Source organism: Crocodylus siamensis, chromosome 14, assembly GCF_052110815.1.
Source record: "Crocodylus siamensis isolate JL-2025a chromosome 14, ASM5211081v1, whole genome shotgun sequence".
Lineage (NCBI taxonomy): Eukaryota > Metazoa > Chordata > Crocodylia > Crocodylidae > Crocodylus > Crocodylus siamensis.
The window spans coordinates 27,795,817-27,813,682 of record NC_143408.1 but is presented as its reverse complement, the minus strand read 5'-3'; the positions used below and the strand labels follow the sequence as shown (position 1 = coordinate 27,813,682).

At 49.9% G+C, this 17,866-nt stretch overlaps 1 protein-coding gene across 5 annotated transcripts in view; it reads left to right on the top strand.

Annotated features, from left to right (window-relative positions):
- The window catches only part of SIK3 (SIK family kinase 3), a 129,972-nt gene that overhangs the window by 89,880 nt on the left and 22,226 nt on the right, over nt 1–17,866 (top strand). For 4 of the 5 annotated variants that reach the window (XM_090026859.1, XM_090026858.1, XM_090026857.1 and 1 more), the window contains exons 4-10: nt 1,438–1,599; nt 10,180–10,304; nt 11,346–11,469; nt 16,205–16,323; nt 16,535–16,645; nt 16,833–16,976; nt 17,685–17,762. In XM_090026859.1, coding sequence (XP_089882985.1) covers nt 1,438–1,599; nt 10,180–10,304; nt 11,346–11,469; nt 16,205–16,323; nt 16,535–16,645; nt 16,833–16,976; nt 17,685–17,762 — 863 coding nt within the window. The remainder of the gene's footprint in view (nt 1–1,437; nt 1,600–10,179; nt 10,305–11,345; nt 11,470–16,204; nt 16,324–16,534; nt 16,646–16,832; nt 16,977–17,684; nt 17,763–17,866) is intronic. The other variant, XM_090026860.1, reaches the window with a different exon arrangement.

Below are 17,866 nucleotides of genomic sequence, written 5' to 3'. Positions count from 1 at the left end.
CTGCTCGTCCTTGAGTGTTGCTGCCTGCAGTAGTCTAGCTGCTTTTCTATATTTTCCACCTTCCTTCCCCCTCGCAACTGGCAGGGAAGCGTAGCTAGTAGCTGGCTCAGCTTCTGGCCTTCGGATTATAGCTCTCCAAGCAAACCTCTGAGAGCTCAGTAGTTTGACAGCTCCTCTTGGATGAATCGTGACTTTTCAAAGCCGTGTCTCTGTTTCACTGTTGGGTTTTGAAGATGTAAAGTGTATTGATCAAACTTGGCTTGCAGCAAGATGCCTCTGTGATCTAATAAGCCACGTGGGGTCCAACTGGGTCAGAGTTTGCATGGGAGACCCCGAAGAAAAGGTGTTGTTCTGTAAGGGCATTGGAAGTGTCGGGCTGGCTGTGGCCTGGGATCCAGCTAGCCCAACCCCCTGACTGCAACAGTTGGCACCAGCTGCTGCAGGGGGAGGCACAGGAGTGCAATAGCAGATGTTCTCATCTGCCCCACATGTTAGGCCTCACTGTGAACTAATAGTGAGAGGTTGTCTTAAGCCCTGAGGCTGGGGGTTGAAGTCCCTTCCCCAGTGTAACTGCTCTCAGGTGCACAGTGGAATGTATTGGCTCCAGGCGGGAATTTTTTGACAAAACGTTTTTGTTGGAAAGCGCCGGTTTGCTGAAAGCAGAACGTGTGGGGGAGACGTGTTGGCTTCCATTAGTGTCCCTGGGGGGGGTTCCTAGGTCAGGGATGGTATTTCTGGTCCAAACCAGAGGGAGGGAGTTGGACAGAGCAGCACTTGAACCCTGGTCTCCCACTTCCTCGGGGAGCCTCATGCTCTGGGCGCGTAGCCTTTCTGGGGCTGGCCTGTCACCACTTTTATAAAACATTTCTGAAGGCCTTAAATGGTTCTGGTGGGGAACAAAAAATGTCAGACCCTCAACACTTTTCATTAACCAGCCCTTGCTTCCAGCCAGCCTGGCTTGTTGTTCTTCGCAGCCGGGCTGATGATGTCTTGGCTTGTAGGTAGGCTGTGGCCGACTTCTTGTGGCACCGTTTTTAGCCGTTTCCTAACTTAATGTCCGGCTTTGCACCCACTGAAGCTGTGGGAGCCAAAGATAAACCTGTGACAGGCTCTGCTTGTCAGCTGCAAACCTCTGTCCCTCTATGAATGCGGTTGTGAAAGTGCAGGTGTCACTTTTTCTGCCTATTGAAATATCCTTTTGTCCTCATGGCAAAACTGAAAAATGCAGTTACGTTCATGGCGTGAGTTGATTTAACAAACCCCAGTCACCTGTATTTTTAATTATTCTGCAGTTTGTACTTAATGGAGGGGATTAGGTCCTTGTAAAATGTAATTTCGCTTCTTTTTGCACATCTTTTGTTACGAGTACATTGGAAGGCCCTGTGACTGGTTTTCCTGTGTTGGTAACAGTTTTGTTCTGTTCTTGGCTCCCTACAGATCATCTGGTAGCCCATGGGCGGATGGCAGAGAAAGAAGCACGGAGGAAATTCAAGCAGATCGTTGCTGCCGTTAACTTTTGTCACTGCCGTAACATAGTACACAGAGACCTGAAGGCAGAGAATTTGCTCCTGGATGCTAACCTTAATATCAAAATAGCAGGTGAGCGGGGGCTAGCAGATTGGGAGGAAGGCAGCTGCTTCTAGAGGTTAATAAATGGAGGCACTAGCTGTTTCCAGCTATTCAGAAAGAAGGAAGCACAGTTCAGTTAAAGGAAATTTAGGATTTCTGCGTGGCCTGCAGCCCAGAGCTAGAAAATGACAAGCTAGAGAGCGATGATTTATATTACCTTTAATGCAGCTCGAGACCAGGCTTTTACTCTGCAGGCAGCTGTGGCGCTACAAATAGGATGGTGCTCCAATCCCCTGAGCCGGGCAGGAGAAATCTAGAGGCTGACCTTGAGATTTTGTATCCAGCTGTCAGTTTTTAAATTGATTTAAAAGGGGACCGGGGTGGGCAGCAGGGAAGGGAGAGAGCCATCTTTTATTTTTCCAAAGTTTTTTTTTTTGAGTAGAGGATTAAGAGCAAAAGAAGCTGTTTGGGGCAATTACATTCTCTTTGTATGGGGGAGAGAATTACCCCTGTAGTTCACCAGGGTAATGGTGTGTCCAGAGTGCAGCAGCAAGGTGAGGGTAATACCCATGCCCATGAAACATGTTTCCAGCAGCTGGCATCTTGCGTGGCGATGGAGCTTCTCTTGTGGAGTGTGGCAAAAGTCTTAGTGAGGTCAGTAGATATTTTTCAGCAAATAACTTGCCTTCCAGTAAAGGCAACAGTTCTAGCACTTTCTAAACTGTTCCTGCTCCGTCTTCATGTCTCTATTGTTCTCCAGGATGAAAGCAAGCCTGATTTTTATTTATTTATTTATTTATTTGGTCTGCTGTCATAGACCTAGCTGCCAGAATGATTGAGCTCATATTGTGGCTTCAGCCCTTTTGGCTTGGATCTGGGCACGCCAGCTAGTCCTGACTTGGTTTGGATGCGTGTGAATGGTGAAACAGAAGCAGGAGAGATTTCTTTGATACTTTCCCTTTGGCAGAGCTAATTGCTCTCCATTTGATTCCACTGATTCGTGGATCCCCAGCACGTGCCAGAGCTTTAGAGAGAACTTCATATCCCCTCATTAATGGGCTTCTGCTTCCTCCCTCCTATCCAGTGGCAGGGGTGCAATGCTAAGGTGACACACATGATTAATGTCCCATGTGAATGATTCCTTTCTCTGCCTCCTGCATACTTATTTTTCCTCTCTCTAATGTGTTTGTGCATTTTAATTTTCAATATTTTAGTGAATATCCATATTGTAGAACCTGGGAGGACTGAAATAGTGAACGGCTTGTCAGCATTTCAATTATAAAACCCCTTTTAGAAGGATTTATAACTCAGCTAAAATTTTGCTTCAGGCTGTACCTTGGCCCAGAACTTCAGTCTGGGAGCAATTTTAATGCTGACCTGATTTTAAACCAAGTTTAGGAACTTTTTTTTTTTTTTTTGTGAGCCAGCATCTCAAGATGTACACTTACATTTTCCAGGTTTGAACTGAAGGGTTTTGGTCAGATGCCTGTTGCAAGAAATGGTCTAGCTTGGAAAAAACATACAAGTCCACACTTTGTACTTCTCTGAATCACGTTTTCTTTTTCCTTTCCCTAAAGCCCCGTGCTGGGCTGTGGTGCATGTGCAGCAGCAGCAGCTTCCTGGGATCCTAACGACCTTCCTTTTGTTCTTCATAGTGAAGCTGAGGCATGATATGTGCAGACACGCTGTTGAGGGAGGCCTTCGGACTGAGCTTCAGCTCCCCTCAGATGTCAGTCATCCTGTGTGTCCAGCTGTCTTGTCGAGCACCCCGTTTGTTCTTAAGCAAGCCTCCCCTTTTTGTGGGTTCCTGGCATGTGGTTACATGACTTGGGACCAAAATCCAAGACGTCTAGCTCTGCATTGCTTTGCGCCAACGTAAGCTTTGCCGGAAAGCCTTACACCAGCAATTAGTGGCGTGTAAAGAACAAAGAACCAAAATAAGCAGCCTGTAAAGTACTTCCAGGAAGGCGGGAGCCTGTCGGGGAGCCTGAAAGGTTTTCACCCCCGGCCTCCCCAAGAACATGTTTCCTTGGAGCTGTATTTTTATAGGGCTGACTTGAGCTGGCCTGTTTTACTTGCTTAGATGGGATGATGCTGGTATTAACTCAGGGTGTGGGAGTGAGAAGCACTTTAGCTTGACAGCATCTGGAAAAGGGAGTGTGGTCTCATTTCTCAGAATATGTTTGAGAACATGACAAGGATCCTGTGTACAGCTTCTGGGAAGTGAAGAGCAACTCTGTATTTTAATGTTAAGGTTGACTTTGTGGGAATGATTGGTAAGCAGGTATTTTTTTTTTCTCATGGTTTGAGACGGTGGAGAGAATGGGGAGGTTGGTGGAAATCATAATGGGCAAAAGACTGCTTTCCCTAAAAGCTTCCTGGTGTGGTATAGGTGAGCCATGGCCTCAATACCGGGACGTTAAAACTTCCTTTCCTGTTGAGGCAGCAGTAGTAGTCTGATAAATGAGGCTTCTTGCCTTTTACTGCAGAATCCGAGTGGTTCTTCCACATTTCGCTCGCTTGCAGATGAATGTGTGCTGCCTTGTATCACAGCTGCATTTCTTGGGCATGCGAATGCCTGGCCATGCTGCAACACGTGCCGTCTCGCAGTAGACTGTTCAGCCAGTGGAACTTGGCCTATACGGACACCGCGGTTCTCATTTCAGTGGTCTAAAGGAGAGGAAGGGAACTGGATGGTGGGGAGTTGGTGGAATTGCTGTTGCCAGCTGTCCCGTGATTCTACTAAGAGTCTTGTCGCATCTGGTGTTTTCTTTAAAGCCTCAGTCCTCAAGTCACTTGATTGGGTGGAAAAAAAATCTCGGTTTCCTGGAAGAGTAAGTTCATGTCTGCCCCACGTGGTTGTGCAAAAAAGCTTGAAAACACATTCCTTTAAAGCCCAGAGAGGAGAAAGCAAATACAGTCTTCAAAAAGTGACATTTAGGTCTCATGGTTTTGGGAGGTCTGACTCATAGCATTTGATGGGTTAGCGTTAACGCTACTCTAGCAAAAGTTGCATGTGAAACACAGATGGCAGGTAGAAAACAAGAGCTTTCTACCTGTCAGTTAATAAAACTTGTTTCCTGCAGTTAGATTAGAACCTGGGCATTGCAGCCTGGTAGCCAGTGCCAGCTATTAAGTATTGTATCCAGAGTGGCGGGAGTTGGTGATGGGCAGTGAAGCACTTGCTAGGAGGACTGTCCTGGAAGTCTACAGTTGGTGCACTGATCCTGACCTCTGCTGTGTGCATATAGATGTACAAATAATTTTAGGCCATCGCTTATGAGTAGGGAAAATTCCTGCTTTTCAACTTGTTAGGAAAGCTCTTCAGAGCAAAGGCAAAAGCTGGAGTGCAGCTGGGTTCCCTGAAGAAATGTCCATGTGAACACACTGACAAGCTATGTGAATGTTTGAAAATTGTGGAAACTTTTTTTAACCTAAGGAAGTTGGAAACTATTTTCCTTCCAAATTTTTTGCTCCCAGAATGGTCTCTAGAAGATAGTTCCCACCCATGTGGTGATTTTGTTTTGTTTGGCAGGAAGACTTGGTAGTGATTTGAAGAGCAGCCTGGAAAAGCTGATTTACAGTACAGGATTTTCCAAGTATTAAGTTTTGTCCCTAGAACCCATCAATTATAATTTGACACCGGTGATTTCAGGGTTTCAAGAGGGGGAAAAGAATGGTAGCAGCTGATCTTTCTTTCGTGCAGGACCCCCCAGAATAAATGCTCGACATGTATAGGAACAGTCCCAGCTGGATGAAGCATGAGCACAGCCTCACTCTTAAACCTACTAAGACTCCAGATTAAAAACCTCTTCAGCGTGAGGCAGCTAACGTTTCCATGGCTCCTTTCCCCGGAGCATCTGAAGGACTCTAAAAGACCCCACGGGTGAGAGCTGGTTCTTTTTCCACTGCACAGCCTAGGAGCGAGGCACAGAAACCTTAAGCGTCTTGTGTGAGGACGTTGAGCAAGACAGTGGCAGAGTTGGACAGAACCCGCAAAGCCTGGCTCCTGACCTGCCGGCCTAAGCGTTTGGCTATGTTGCCTCTTGGAAGGATGAGAAGAAAGCTAATAGATCCTTTAGCTCTGCCTGCAGCTCTGCTTGTGGAGAGCAGCATGGTATCTGCCTGTTAACGCTGCTGAAGTGCCCGCTGCCTGATCTTTGGGAGTATATTTAAGGCCCTTGGCTCTTGGAGCTGTTCACAAACTTGAAGATGGTCTGGTGGGGTGGAATTGGGGAATTTCCAAGCTCCTTCCTGCCTGAGCCTCCAAATTCATTCCTTCTGTTCTTCGCGGACTTCCGTATGGCGCTTTCATACAATGCAACGCTGCTATCTTGGCAAAGGAAACCTAATTCAGCAAAATGCAGTGACAAGGTCTGGAAATGGGCAATGCCGTCTTACTCAACACCAGGAAAGAAGTATTTTATGAAGCCATCAAGTGTCACTGTTTTCATGCTTTGCTGCTGCCGCTGCCTTTTTCCATAAGCAATGGCATATTAATGTTAAGTTACCCTACGTTGCTTTTTCCCATGGAAGGCTTTCTCCAGTGTACCTTCTCAGAGCCTGTGAGTCAGTAGTTTCTGGCACTGCGCTTGTCTTTGCTCCCAGTCAGGAAGTTCAGCCAGGGGTTGAGATGATTGCTAAACATGAGGGCCTTCCTAGGAGCCACTTTCAGAGGAGGATCTTGCCTAGAAGGCTCTTGTTTAACAGAGATGCATGCCTGCCTCTTTAGGCAGAAGCCCAATTGTTGTACAGTTGTTAATATCTTCCGGTTCCTGTTCTCTGGAACATGAGCACGGTGAGAATAACTTGGGATCGGTTCATCGTGCGGTTCTGTACAGCCTGGTCTAGTCCACCGTTGTTGGTATGGATCGCCCTGCAGGGCTGTTCCCTTCTCATGGGTCCCGATTCCTTTCGGTGGGTTGGATTTCTAGGCCAACAGGTATTTTTTCCTTGGCTTGTGGCAGTGTTCACGGGCTTTGAGAGTGCTTAAAGAGCAGATTTTTCTTGGGTTTTAAAAACCTCTCCCCACCCGCAATTTCACCTGGCTTCCAGGGCAAATGCTGTCCTCACACGTGGCCTCAGCGTAGTAAGCACAGCTGGGGTCTGGAAAACTGCAGCTAGCCTTGCAGGTAGGCTTTGAGCCAAGCAAAACCATACGGCCTGAGGTCTCTGTAGATCTGAAAGGTATGAATCAGTGTGAGATCTGAAGTCCTGGGTCAAGAGAGAGCTCTTCCAAGAGTTATTGTTCACTCTAAATCCCAGCAGCTGTGCAGGGTGAATGCCAGTGCCTCTAGGATTATGCTGGTTGCCTACCTACATGTCTCATTTCAAGACCCCAGAGCCTTTCTCTCCCCTCCCCCGCCCCCCATTTGTTGTGTAGACAAATGATCAGTACACTGTGCAAAGAAGGCCAGCAACCAAGATCATCCTGATTGCCTTATTGAAGTAAGGAGATACTTGCGTTGGCTTAGCAGCAGTTTTCTGCTTGGCACTGTCTGTGCTAGAGGTGATATAGTGTTACTGCTAATACATTATCCCGTATAGTTTACTGGTAGGTTTTAGTTATTTCAGAAGAGTGTTTCTGCCATCAGAGGAGCTGTTCTGATGATAAGACGTGCACGAAAACAATGCTGCGTCACCAGTGAAGTGTGAGCAGGAAGGGGCAGGTGCTCAAATCTACCCTTGGCACTGGGCTTAAACCAGTTGATCTTCCAGCAAGGTTCATGCCTTGGGTTGCATTTTGCACTCGTGTACACAGCCAGTTGCTTTTCCTCCCCGCCTGCAGCTTGCGTAGAGCTCAGTACTCCCTTGACCTTGACCTGACAGAACAAGGCTGCCCTAAGTGGATGTGGTTTTCTAGCTTAAGTAACCTGGGGTCCCGCAGGGGCCTGGCAGTGAAATCGGAGAATGCTCCCTCACTCCCCCAGCTGTCACGAGCAATTTTGTGGCAAGTCACAACTGGATTATCATGCAACCAAATCCATTATCCTAGAACCACAACCTAAAGGGGGAAGGCAGAGCGTCCACTCCATAGAAAACACCAGTGCTCCCCAAGAGTGATGGAGAGCTCTCCTGAGCACATCCGCTGCCCGTAGAGTGCCCGCCAGTAAAGAAAGCTGAACCGTAGCGGTTTGCTCGGTGTCTGCGAGCAGCGTCAGCACCTTCCCGAGCAGTTGAGGAGAACTTGCATTTCAGCCTGATTTGCAGGCAGTCTGGTACTGAAAGCTGCGGTATATTTAGAGCCATAGGTTTTACTGCTTGCCTGGTAGTCCTGATTCAGACGCTTGTTAGGCATCCCACTCGAAACCCAAGAGAGCATTGCAAGGCTTACAGAGGTGAAAGAGACGTGCGTGGTTGTGCTTTGTTTCCGCGAATCGGTTCTGCTTTGGGTCAGTGTCGCATTTCTCACATCAGACTAACTGATCTGACTTTTCTCATGTGGTGGAAAACCCTTTGTCTTGTCAGATGGGAAGTTTGAAATTACTCTGTGGGGTTTTTTTATTTATGGCATGCATGTTTACTGTGTGTGTACGCACCGTTGGAGCCTTTCTTGAGTGTGACGTATGTTACTATGTGCAACGTTACGTGACAGGAGCATCTACACAGTGTTGGGCATCATCTGCAAAGAAAGATGGTCATTTATCTCCAGGTGGCTTTCACTTATGTAAAAGGGTGGAAGGAGGATAAAGCAAATGTGTCCTCTCCTTTTGAGATGAGGCCAGTTTAACCCCAGCTGTCACTTGCCTTGATCAACTGTCCTCCATTAGTTGGCTTCTGCTTCCATGTAGAAACCATGCATGTCCTAGGCAGTTTTGTCAGGCGAAGGGGCAGAAGGTTTAACACAATGGATTGAGCTCTTAGTACCTCTGACTTTTTAACTATAACCTGCCACCGCCGTAAATATCGTGGAGCCAAACGCCTTTTCTGTTGTTCGTGAACACGCCACTCCAATGGAGATCAGATCTTAGCCTGGGAAATGGCAAGTTCTGAACCGGACTCTGCTTGAAATGCAAAGCCTGGAGCCTGTTTCATTGGCACTTTGGCCAAGTAAAACGTTATCCCCAGGTGCGCTGTGGTTCTAAACAGTTATCGAGGCAAAGTTAATCTCGTTGAACTCTTCATGAGGAGTGTTTCTCTTCAGTTGTACATTAACTCCTGGGCCATGACATCCTGTCCAGTTAGAACTTGTGAAATGCCTATTGCCTTGCTGCCTTCCCTCTTGCAAGAGCCCTACGTGGGGATCTGCTTCTCATGCATATGCTGTGAAAACAGCCGTGCTGACGCAGGCCCTAGTCGGCGTGCATTAACGTCATTCATCTTAGACTAGCGTGTTTCCACCATAAACATCCAGAAGCAAAGCAATTTATAAATAATCTTTATTACACAGCCCCTTTGATCGTGTTGTGCTGCTTGGGGGGGGGGGGGGGGGCGGGGTGTCTGTTTAAAGGCCATGGAAACAACTGTGTTTTCTTTTTCTTGGGTGGGGAGAAACGGCCTTTGACTGCATTATGGGAGAAGTGTTTTGCTTAATGCAGTTGAAAAACTATCCTGCATGTCCGTGTAGCTGAAAGGACTTTGAATTGCGTATACTCACCGCTGTCTCCCAAATGCATTCTCCTCGCACACCCCGTGCGTGTGCCCACATGCTTGCTCGCTCGCTCTTGCACGTTCACTGCCCACCTTTGGGACTTTGGCTGTATGCCGGTGGCAGGCTAATGAATTTATAATGCTGCCTTTGCCCCAGAGAGCAGATGCCATTGGAATTATTGGACTGCAGCTTGGAGTTGGGTTACAAAGGCCAGTCTCATCACTCCAGTTTCAGGATTCACTATTTGCCGTTGCCCGGATATCTGAATCAACGTGCAGAGCTGCTCAGCACAGTTTGGGCTGCCGGTTTGTCAGTTATTCGCCAAAAGCTAGACTGTTTTGACGTGCACACGCAATCTGTTTTTTCCATCCTTTTTTTTTCTCTGTCCGCATCCTGATCTGGGGTCAGTATTCTGCTGCTCTGGCTCTGGTCACGATACTGAAACCGACTTATGGGAAGACGGCAGCCAGAAACTCGTGTAAGAGCTGTATTGGGAGTTTCTTGAATGTAAACTAGAAATCCTGATTCAAGCAGTCCATCTCAGTTGCATTAACCCTGAGTAGTCTAATTGCTGGTATGCGACGACTGCAGGAGCCGCTGATGCATGCATCTGATAAATGACAGAGAACCCCCTCCTGTCGAGGCTTTGTTAAGTCGGAGGATCTGTTTGATTCTGAAGTAATCTAAAAGCTCTAGGTTCCTGGGATTTTTAAGGGGGTTCAGTAAATAATATATTATATGCTCCTGGGTATTTTCCTTTCGCCCCCATTATAAAGGGCGTGAAGCTGCAAATCTTGTAGATGGTTTCAGCATTGCTCTGTTACCATGATCTGCTGCTGTTCTCTTTTTCTCCCCCTGTTTCCTTGCCCTGTGTCCGAATGGGCAGTTAGCCATCATGGGTTTGCATGTGATTTTTTTGCTGGCCTCTGCATTTCAACGGTTTACTTGAAACGCTGTCTGGCGCCCACAGCAGGGAAATAGTGCCCCTCGTTTATTCAATTCTCTTGTTGTTCTTTCAGATTTTGGGTTCAGCAACATCTTCACGCCTGGCCAGCTGCTTAAAACCTGGTGTGGGAGTCCTCCTTATGCTGCGCCCGAGCTCTTCGAAGGGAAGGAATATGATGGGCCCAAGGTTGACATTTGGGTATGCAGCGAACATCGTTCTGCTTTGCTCGGACCTCTTATTTCTGATTTTCAGTGTGGCTTTGCTTCCAAGTTATGGAATGCTCTTCCTTGAGGACAGGCTCGTTTGTGGAACTGATATTATCCAAAAATTGTGTGCATGGGTTAATTCAAACTGCTTTATTGCATGACTTTGTGTTCTAAAGCTCTGCACCTACTAGTGTCACCTGACACTGCACACGCATGACACATTTTGATTTGGTCTCTTAAGAAAATGTCCTGTGGTGCTTTGATTGGCTGACTTCTTCCGGGTATAGGGTTTGACTTAGTGTCTTTACACGGAGCAAGTCAAGATTGCATCTCAGAATAGAGCATATCAAGGCACTTGACTGAGGTAGAAAGGCCCTGAAGAAGCAGGTGGACTGCCACCTCCCTTACTTTCTCAAGTGAAATAGCTTGACCCAATCTCCCGTGCAGGGAATAGCTGTTTGGTATCAGCTCTGCAAAATGAAGGCTGCATCAGTCTTACGATCTTATCTCAAAGCGTCAAATGTATTGCTACTGTGCCTGGATGTGCAACTCCTCCTACTCCTCTGTGCTTCCTGGCAGGACCTTCTCCATGCTTTAAGAATGCAGCCAGGAGTGTGGGCAAGAGGGATGGCATGACCTGCACACCGTGCATTGCATGTGGACTTAAAATAGCCACTGAGCCCAGGCTGCGTTCTTTCCCTGGTGTATCTGTCCATGTCGGTGGGTTTTCACTGGGCAGCGTTTTTATCCTAAAGGCTCTTGTTGCAGTGAAGTTGAGCTGCCCAGACAAAGGGTGAGCATTTCGGCACTGTCATGGCCTTCGTCTTTGAGGCCCAAATGCAGGCTGAATTTGGGGTTAAAACTGAAAACCAATGTCTTGGGGCTGCTGCGGCATTGGTTTGAGGCTGCTGCGGAAGCTGGACAAGTCCTTTATCCCAGGGCTTGGCTTGCTGCTGTCCCCCCTCCCCCGCCGCACTCTGTAGCTGCCCCCCTTCCCTGCAGGGATGCTAATGTGTGGTCTTTGTGGATGCAGAGCCTGGGCGTGGTCCTGTACGTGCTGGTCTGCGGTGCCCTGCCCTTCGACGGGAGCACGCTGCAGAATCTGCGGGCGCGGGTGCTCAGCGGGAAGTTCCGCATCCCGTTTTTCATGTCCACAGGTAAGGCCAGTGGCGCGCGCAGAGCTGGCGGGAACGTGAGTGCAGGGCTCCCTGCTCTGAGCTCGGTGCCAGCGGGCTTGTGGGTTTATTTCTGCCTTCAGAAAAATTACTGTTTCGTCCTTCAAGTATAGCTGTAACCGCCGAGCTGTAACTTCTGTGCTGATTTCGGCAATTCTCAGAACTTCTCGATCGGAGTTCTTCAAAATTGCAGCTTCTACATGGGGAAACCTTACATAGCTTGGACTGCTGATAATGGTAAACACATAGCAACAGTATTAGTAGTGCTTGAAAGGCTAAAGGACTGGAAAGAGACACCAGGTGGCAGGAACATGGAAGGTTTTGACATTGAGGCAGGAGACTCTTCAGGCCTTGGAAAAGATTTATAGCGAGGCTGCACTTGTCACTGTTTTCATTCAGACCCTGCAGGTATGTGACACCTCCATTGGCACTCCTGGGTGCCAGGAATTTTGCAGAAATACCCGGCTCTGAGAGAGGAGCCGGTTTTTTGTTCCCCCCCCCCCCTTCTGAAGTGCGTGAAGTTCTGTCTGGGAAGTGCTACGTGGGTGTCCGCTCCCCACGTGCAGAGGTCTGGGAGCGGAGTGACTGTTGTTGCTTGGCTAAAATTGGTCCTCGGTTTTCACTCCTTGAAGACCGCTTTGTACTTTAAATGTGGTCCAGTCTAGGGCCAGTCCTGAGCCACGGTGCTTTGAGGGTTGAATTGCACATACTTCCTGCTGGGTAGCAATCGAAGATCTGAACTGGCATCCCTTGCAGGCCTCCAGGTGGTCAGGTGTGAGGAGCTATGTGGTAGCTTTGCCCCTGGATGTGGAGGAGGAATGTACCTGTCTTTGTATTTAAACGGCCTCCAGAAAAATCACTTTGCCTCCCAGTAAGTTAGAGGTGGCTGATTATATTTGAATCCTAGTAGAGCTGTTGGGGCCCTGGCTATCTTGGTAAGCTGATCCTTGCTTTCTTTGCCAAGCTGGCTGAAGCTGCAGTAGTTTGGCAGACTCCATCTACCCTTCTTCCTCCACCTCTGCAGGTGGTCACATGCGTGCACATACATTTGTACCCTTCCTCTGCGAGGGACAGCGTGGGGTGCAGCCGCCTTTTGAGGGCTGCCATCAGCCTAGGATATTTTCGTACGTAACTCCCATCTCTCAGCGCTGGCCTGGCCTGCTGCACCTTGCAGGTGGATTTAGTAACAGCATCCAAGCTGCCCACCAGCTCTTCCAGAGGCTGCAATATCCCTGGCACCGGGGGCAGGGAAGAGGAAGCAGCTCGGGATCAAAGAGCCAGAGCAGAGTTAGACTAATTGAATGTGTATCCGTCCGAGCTGGCACGCTTTGTTCCAGAACGCCAGGATCCTGGGTGTGGGGGTGCAGCGCTCCTGCTGCTGCCTTTCTGAAGCTGCCCTCCTTTGTCATAGTGGAGCTGCAAGACAATATCTCAGCGTGTCTCTGTCCTGTAAATGATGCTCGTACCATGCCCAGCTCACTTACGCATGAGCCTGCATTATTAATAAACAGCGCTTCCATAATAAAACTGTGGTGTTAATTTAGAGTTGAATCCTCCCTCTCCAAGCCGTCCTCAGGAGGCCTGTTTGCAGGAGATTACTGCAGTTCTGGCCGCCCTAAATTCTTAACGGTAGTTGCTCTGAGTGTATTTTAAGTATATTGTTTTTAATGCCTGTCATGCTGAGGTCACCCCTGTGCCTCCCCCTGGACCGGCCAGGGCAGAAGGATGCTGCAGTGCTGCTCGGTTTCCACTGGTGCTTGCACCCTGGCAGTCGGCGCTAGCTCGTGGTAGTAACTGCCAGCCCTGAGTTCTCTGGCTGCTACACGTTCCAGGAGGCGTTTGGGGACGCGTTGGGGAATGAAGGAAAAGATGTGCAAATTAATGGTGCGCTCCTGTCCTCCTGCGCTCAAGGGCACGGTTTACTGGGTCAGGCTGGTTAGTTCCCAGCCGTCCAGCTGTGGTAGCCTGGGCTCAGCACACGCTAGCTAGTCTGTGACCTTTCCTATGCAGCTTGGCCCTATTGGCCATTGCTACTCAGGTGGAGCTCAGACAGCATTGGCAGCGCTACAGAAGATTAGCCTCATTCTGTCTGTCCTTGGTCCTGTCTAGGATATTCCTTTCTCTGATTCGGTTAGATCTGCCTCGCTTTCATAAGCACCAGATTGGCCCCGGGTTTTAAATAGACATTAGCTCTGTGGGCGTGTGTGTGCGTGCGCTTCTTTTCTGGTACGCTGTATTTTAGGAGTGCTGCTGCTGCTGCATCCTATTTCCATCAGAGCCCCAAACGAACCAGCAGCTGAGGCTGCTGGAGGCTGGAACCAATGGTCAAATCCTTGCTGTAGCTAGGAAACTCCTGCAGATGCTTCCCTTGGTAGCAGCATCACTTGAGAGCATCGATTCCTCCTGTAACATGAGGCGCCTTTCCTTCCTGGCTTGTCTGTGGGAGCCAGATCCTACTGCACTGCACTGCACTCCCTTTTAGGTGGTGCTGACCAAGAGCAAGAGAGGCAGGGAAGACCCTGCAGCGTGGAGGGACCCTTGCAGAATGAGCCCAAACAACCTCTTAGGAGCCTTGTCTCTGCAGTGCACACAGTGCAAGGCCACCACCCTCCGTTGTCTTTGGACTTGAGTATCTGAACTGAACCTTTGCAGTGCCGTCTGGGTGAGGAGGGAGCAGAGCAGTAGCCTTGCACTGGCTGGCTCAAGTTAAAGCCTTAGTGGCATTTCAGTGGGTGTTGTGTTTTTTTTTTTTTTCTTTCACAAAAAATTACGCTAGGAGGTTGGAGGGAATTATTGGGCGTTTTATTTCTGCTTCTGTCTATGCTTTCCCCTGACCAAGGCCCTTTGTGAAGCCATTGCTCGTGAGAGTGGCACGCTGCAGTTGGCAGGGACGGGTGGGGCCGCGCCAGGAGTATGAGACAAGCAGCTGCAAGCTGTGCGCAGCCGGGCCTGCTGCGAGCACTCGCGAGCTGCCCAGACTTCCTGCCCTGCCGGCATACATCTCGCAGGCAGCTGGGGAGACCCAGGCATGCAGAGGTCCGCTGCCTTGTCCAGGCCAAGGCAAGAGTAGGCTCTGCTTTCTGGACTCCCAGACCAAGAGGCGAACCATGCTTCAGGCTGCTGTGACTGATCACAGGCCTGTCGGCCCCGTGAAATCCTCCCCCCCTCCTCTCATGTCGGGGCTGGCTGCTGTGCCCCCACACACCCTGGGAGCTGCTGTGTGTTGCCTCAGCTGCTCGCTGCTGGTCTTCTGCTCACGGTGCTTGGACTTGGAACTGGAAAAACTCCAGTTTTGTCCTCCGGTATGCCCTGTCCTTCTAGCACGCCTAGACCTGCTCTGAGCTCTGGGGAAGCCTTGACCTTGCCCCACTAGGGATAGAGCAGTGGTGAAGGCAGTGGCAGCTGCAACGGTTGTTGCATCCACAAGGGAGTTTAACAAAGTACTTGGCTATCTGAGCAGATGAGATCAGCCAGTTCTGGGGAAGATACCGCGTTTAAACGTGGTGCAGCCTTTGACTAGAGCGTGTTTGAAGGGAAACCTGGATGTGGCCCCTCCCTATCTACATACTAGGGTAACTTGTTCAAACAAGGTTGGTTCCCCCCCTTCCCCCCCCCCCAGTGTCTGTGCTATGAACTTACATCTTGGGTTGAAACCACACTTAGTTTTCCTGCACGTCTTTAATGGTGGAAGGAGGGAATGCAGCCTTGTGAAAATGCCTGACTTGTTATCTGCAAGTGAGGCCCTTGACTGTGCTCCGAAGACATTGTAGCTCACGTTCCACATCCTGCTCGATGTGAACATGAGATGTGCTTTCCTCTGGTTCCAAATTGGACTTATCCTCGGTCTGTTTGCGGGGCGTTCAGGTCAAGTGTGGCAGCCGTGCGTGATGTTGTAAAGAAGCTGCCCGGGAAATGTGCGTTCCTGCAGTGCTGCTGCTTTGGTTGACCCTGCGCTGGCAGCCTGATGGATGGCTATTGTGGTTGGCCCTTCATCCTGCCTTTGCCTGCCCGAGCACAAGCAAGCAGGCAGGGGTCGAGGTGCTGCTTAGGGACTGGAGCGAGCAGCATGCTGCGGCATCTGCATTCCACTGCTTGAATGAGAGGAGCTTCTTGTTCCTATTACATGTTAGAGGACCACGCTCGCCTTGGGACCTGACTGGTTTCTGGGGAACCGAATGGCAGGACAAGGGTGTCCTAGTGCAGGTGCTTTTGAAGCAAGCTTTTGCAAAATGTAAAGCCCCTGGCGACGTTAGCATAGGCTTTTAAAGCCGGTTATCGCTTGCCTCGTGTCATGTAATCAGCAAGGTAAATGCATCATAATGCTTTCTGTAAGGGGGTGGAGAGAAGCTGAGCCATTGCTCCTGGGCCTTTGACAGTCTCCTCCTGGTAACTAAGCCTTTTGGGGCCTACGACACCATGCCGCTGTGGAATCCCTTAACTTTGGGCAGGGCATGCTGTTTGTTTGTTCTCGGCAGAGCCGTGTGCATCATCCTTGATAGGTCTCGGAGCATAGCCTCAAGTGTCCGGAGTTTGCTTGTGTCGCAGACTGAGGCGGGCCTGATACTAGGTGTGGGTGTGTTGTTGTGAAGGACTCTAGGCAGCGTAGTGCTGTGGGCCTGCGGAGAAATCTGCCATTCCCTGCACAGTGCCAAGCCACCCCTCGGGAGATGTTACCCATTGCTCCTGGGTCAGTCGGTCTCTTGATGTTCTCTCGTAGAATGCGAGCACTTGATCCGCCACATGCTGGTCTTGGACCCGAGTAAGCGACTCTCAATGGAACAGATTTGCAAACACAAGTGGATGAAGCTTGGGGAATCGGATGCAGAGTTTGACAGGGTGAGCAAGACCCAGGCACTTGTGTTGGGAGGGGGGCTCTGCCTGCTTTATGGGGGAGGGCTGGAGTGAAGCAAGGCACAGCCTTACGGATGCTGCTTTACCTGGACAGCCTGCTGGCACGTGGGTCCTGGGCCTGATGTCGGGTGCAGGGAGCGGTGGGCGCTGGCCGTCCCATGGTGCTATGTGCTGAAGGGTATCTGTACTCTTGCAGTTAATAGCAGAGTGTCAGCACCTGAAGGCTGAGAGACAGATGGAGCCGCTGAATGAAGATGTACTGTTGGCAATGGCAGACATGGGCCTGGATAAAGAGCGCACAATTCAGGTACTTCCCAGCTTGCGTTGCCCAGATTGCCACGCTGCTTCTGACTGTTGGAAAATGTTCGTGTTTGTGGCCAGTCAGACCTGGTAACTGACTGCCCCCTACCCCCCGGCAAAATAGCGGGGGCCTAACTTTCACTACTGGAAGGAAAAGAGTTGACCTGTCCTGTCCTTTTTCCTTTCCCTTCCAGTCACTAAGAGCTGATGCCTATGATCACTACAGTGCAATCTACAGCCTGCTCTGCGACCGACTGAAGAGACACAAGAACCTGCGTATCACTGCCCCTCCCAGCATGCCACGGACCTTGGCATTCCCCACACCAGCAAACATCCAGGTGGGCGCTATGTGTGCGGTGCCTTTCCGTCCCTGTAGCATTGGGCATCACTTGTTCCCCAGCCTGGTAGAGCATGACTCCCTCTCCTTGTAAAGCTAAAGCAGGTTGTTTTGCTGGAGAGTTGGTATTTTGTGGGTGTCGAGAACCAGGCCCTTGGTTATCTGGTCACTACAACGAAATGTCTTCTGGTGCCTCTCGTGCCATGTATGGCCCAAGGTGTTCATCCTCATTAGCATGCACTGTTGGTGCCAGAACTGGAGAAGGAGGGCAGGTACTTGGCTGGGAAGCAGAGTGCCATCCAGCTGGGACTGCTGTGGAGAGGTGTCGGAGGGTGGTATGGGCTGCCATATGGCAGCACACGAGCTGCTGACCCTGGATGAGAAGCGTGGTCCGGCAGACGCTACGGAATCCTAATCCCGGTTTGCTCTCCGTTAAAAATGCTTGAGGTCCTGGTGTCAGACGTCTTGGGAATACCTAGGTGTCTAGTGGCCAGGACCTGCACTTGTGGGTGGGGGCAGGGAGGAGGGCATGGGAGTGCTGGGTTCTCTGCCAGAAGTGGGTGGGAAGATGGCATCCTCGCCCTAGTGAGTGGGTGGTCAGTGACTTGAGGCTAAACAAGAGGTGCAGCCCAAAGACTTTTTTTAGTGTTAGAAATGAAAGAAATCCAAGCCTGGTGGTCCTGACTTTTTCCTTCCTTCTGCTTTGCAGGCAGAGCAGGCAGGCAACCCAGTGAGCATCAACGTCCCCCAAGTCCAGCTTATCAACCCCGAGAACCAGATTGTAGAGGCAAGTGGCTTCCCATGTGTGCGTCTTGTGCCAGCCCCCTCTCAGCGCCCTGAGTCATGTGGGGGATTCCTGTGCTCCCTCCCAAAACCTCTCCTACTTCTCCC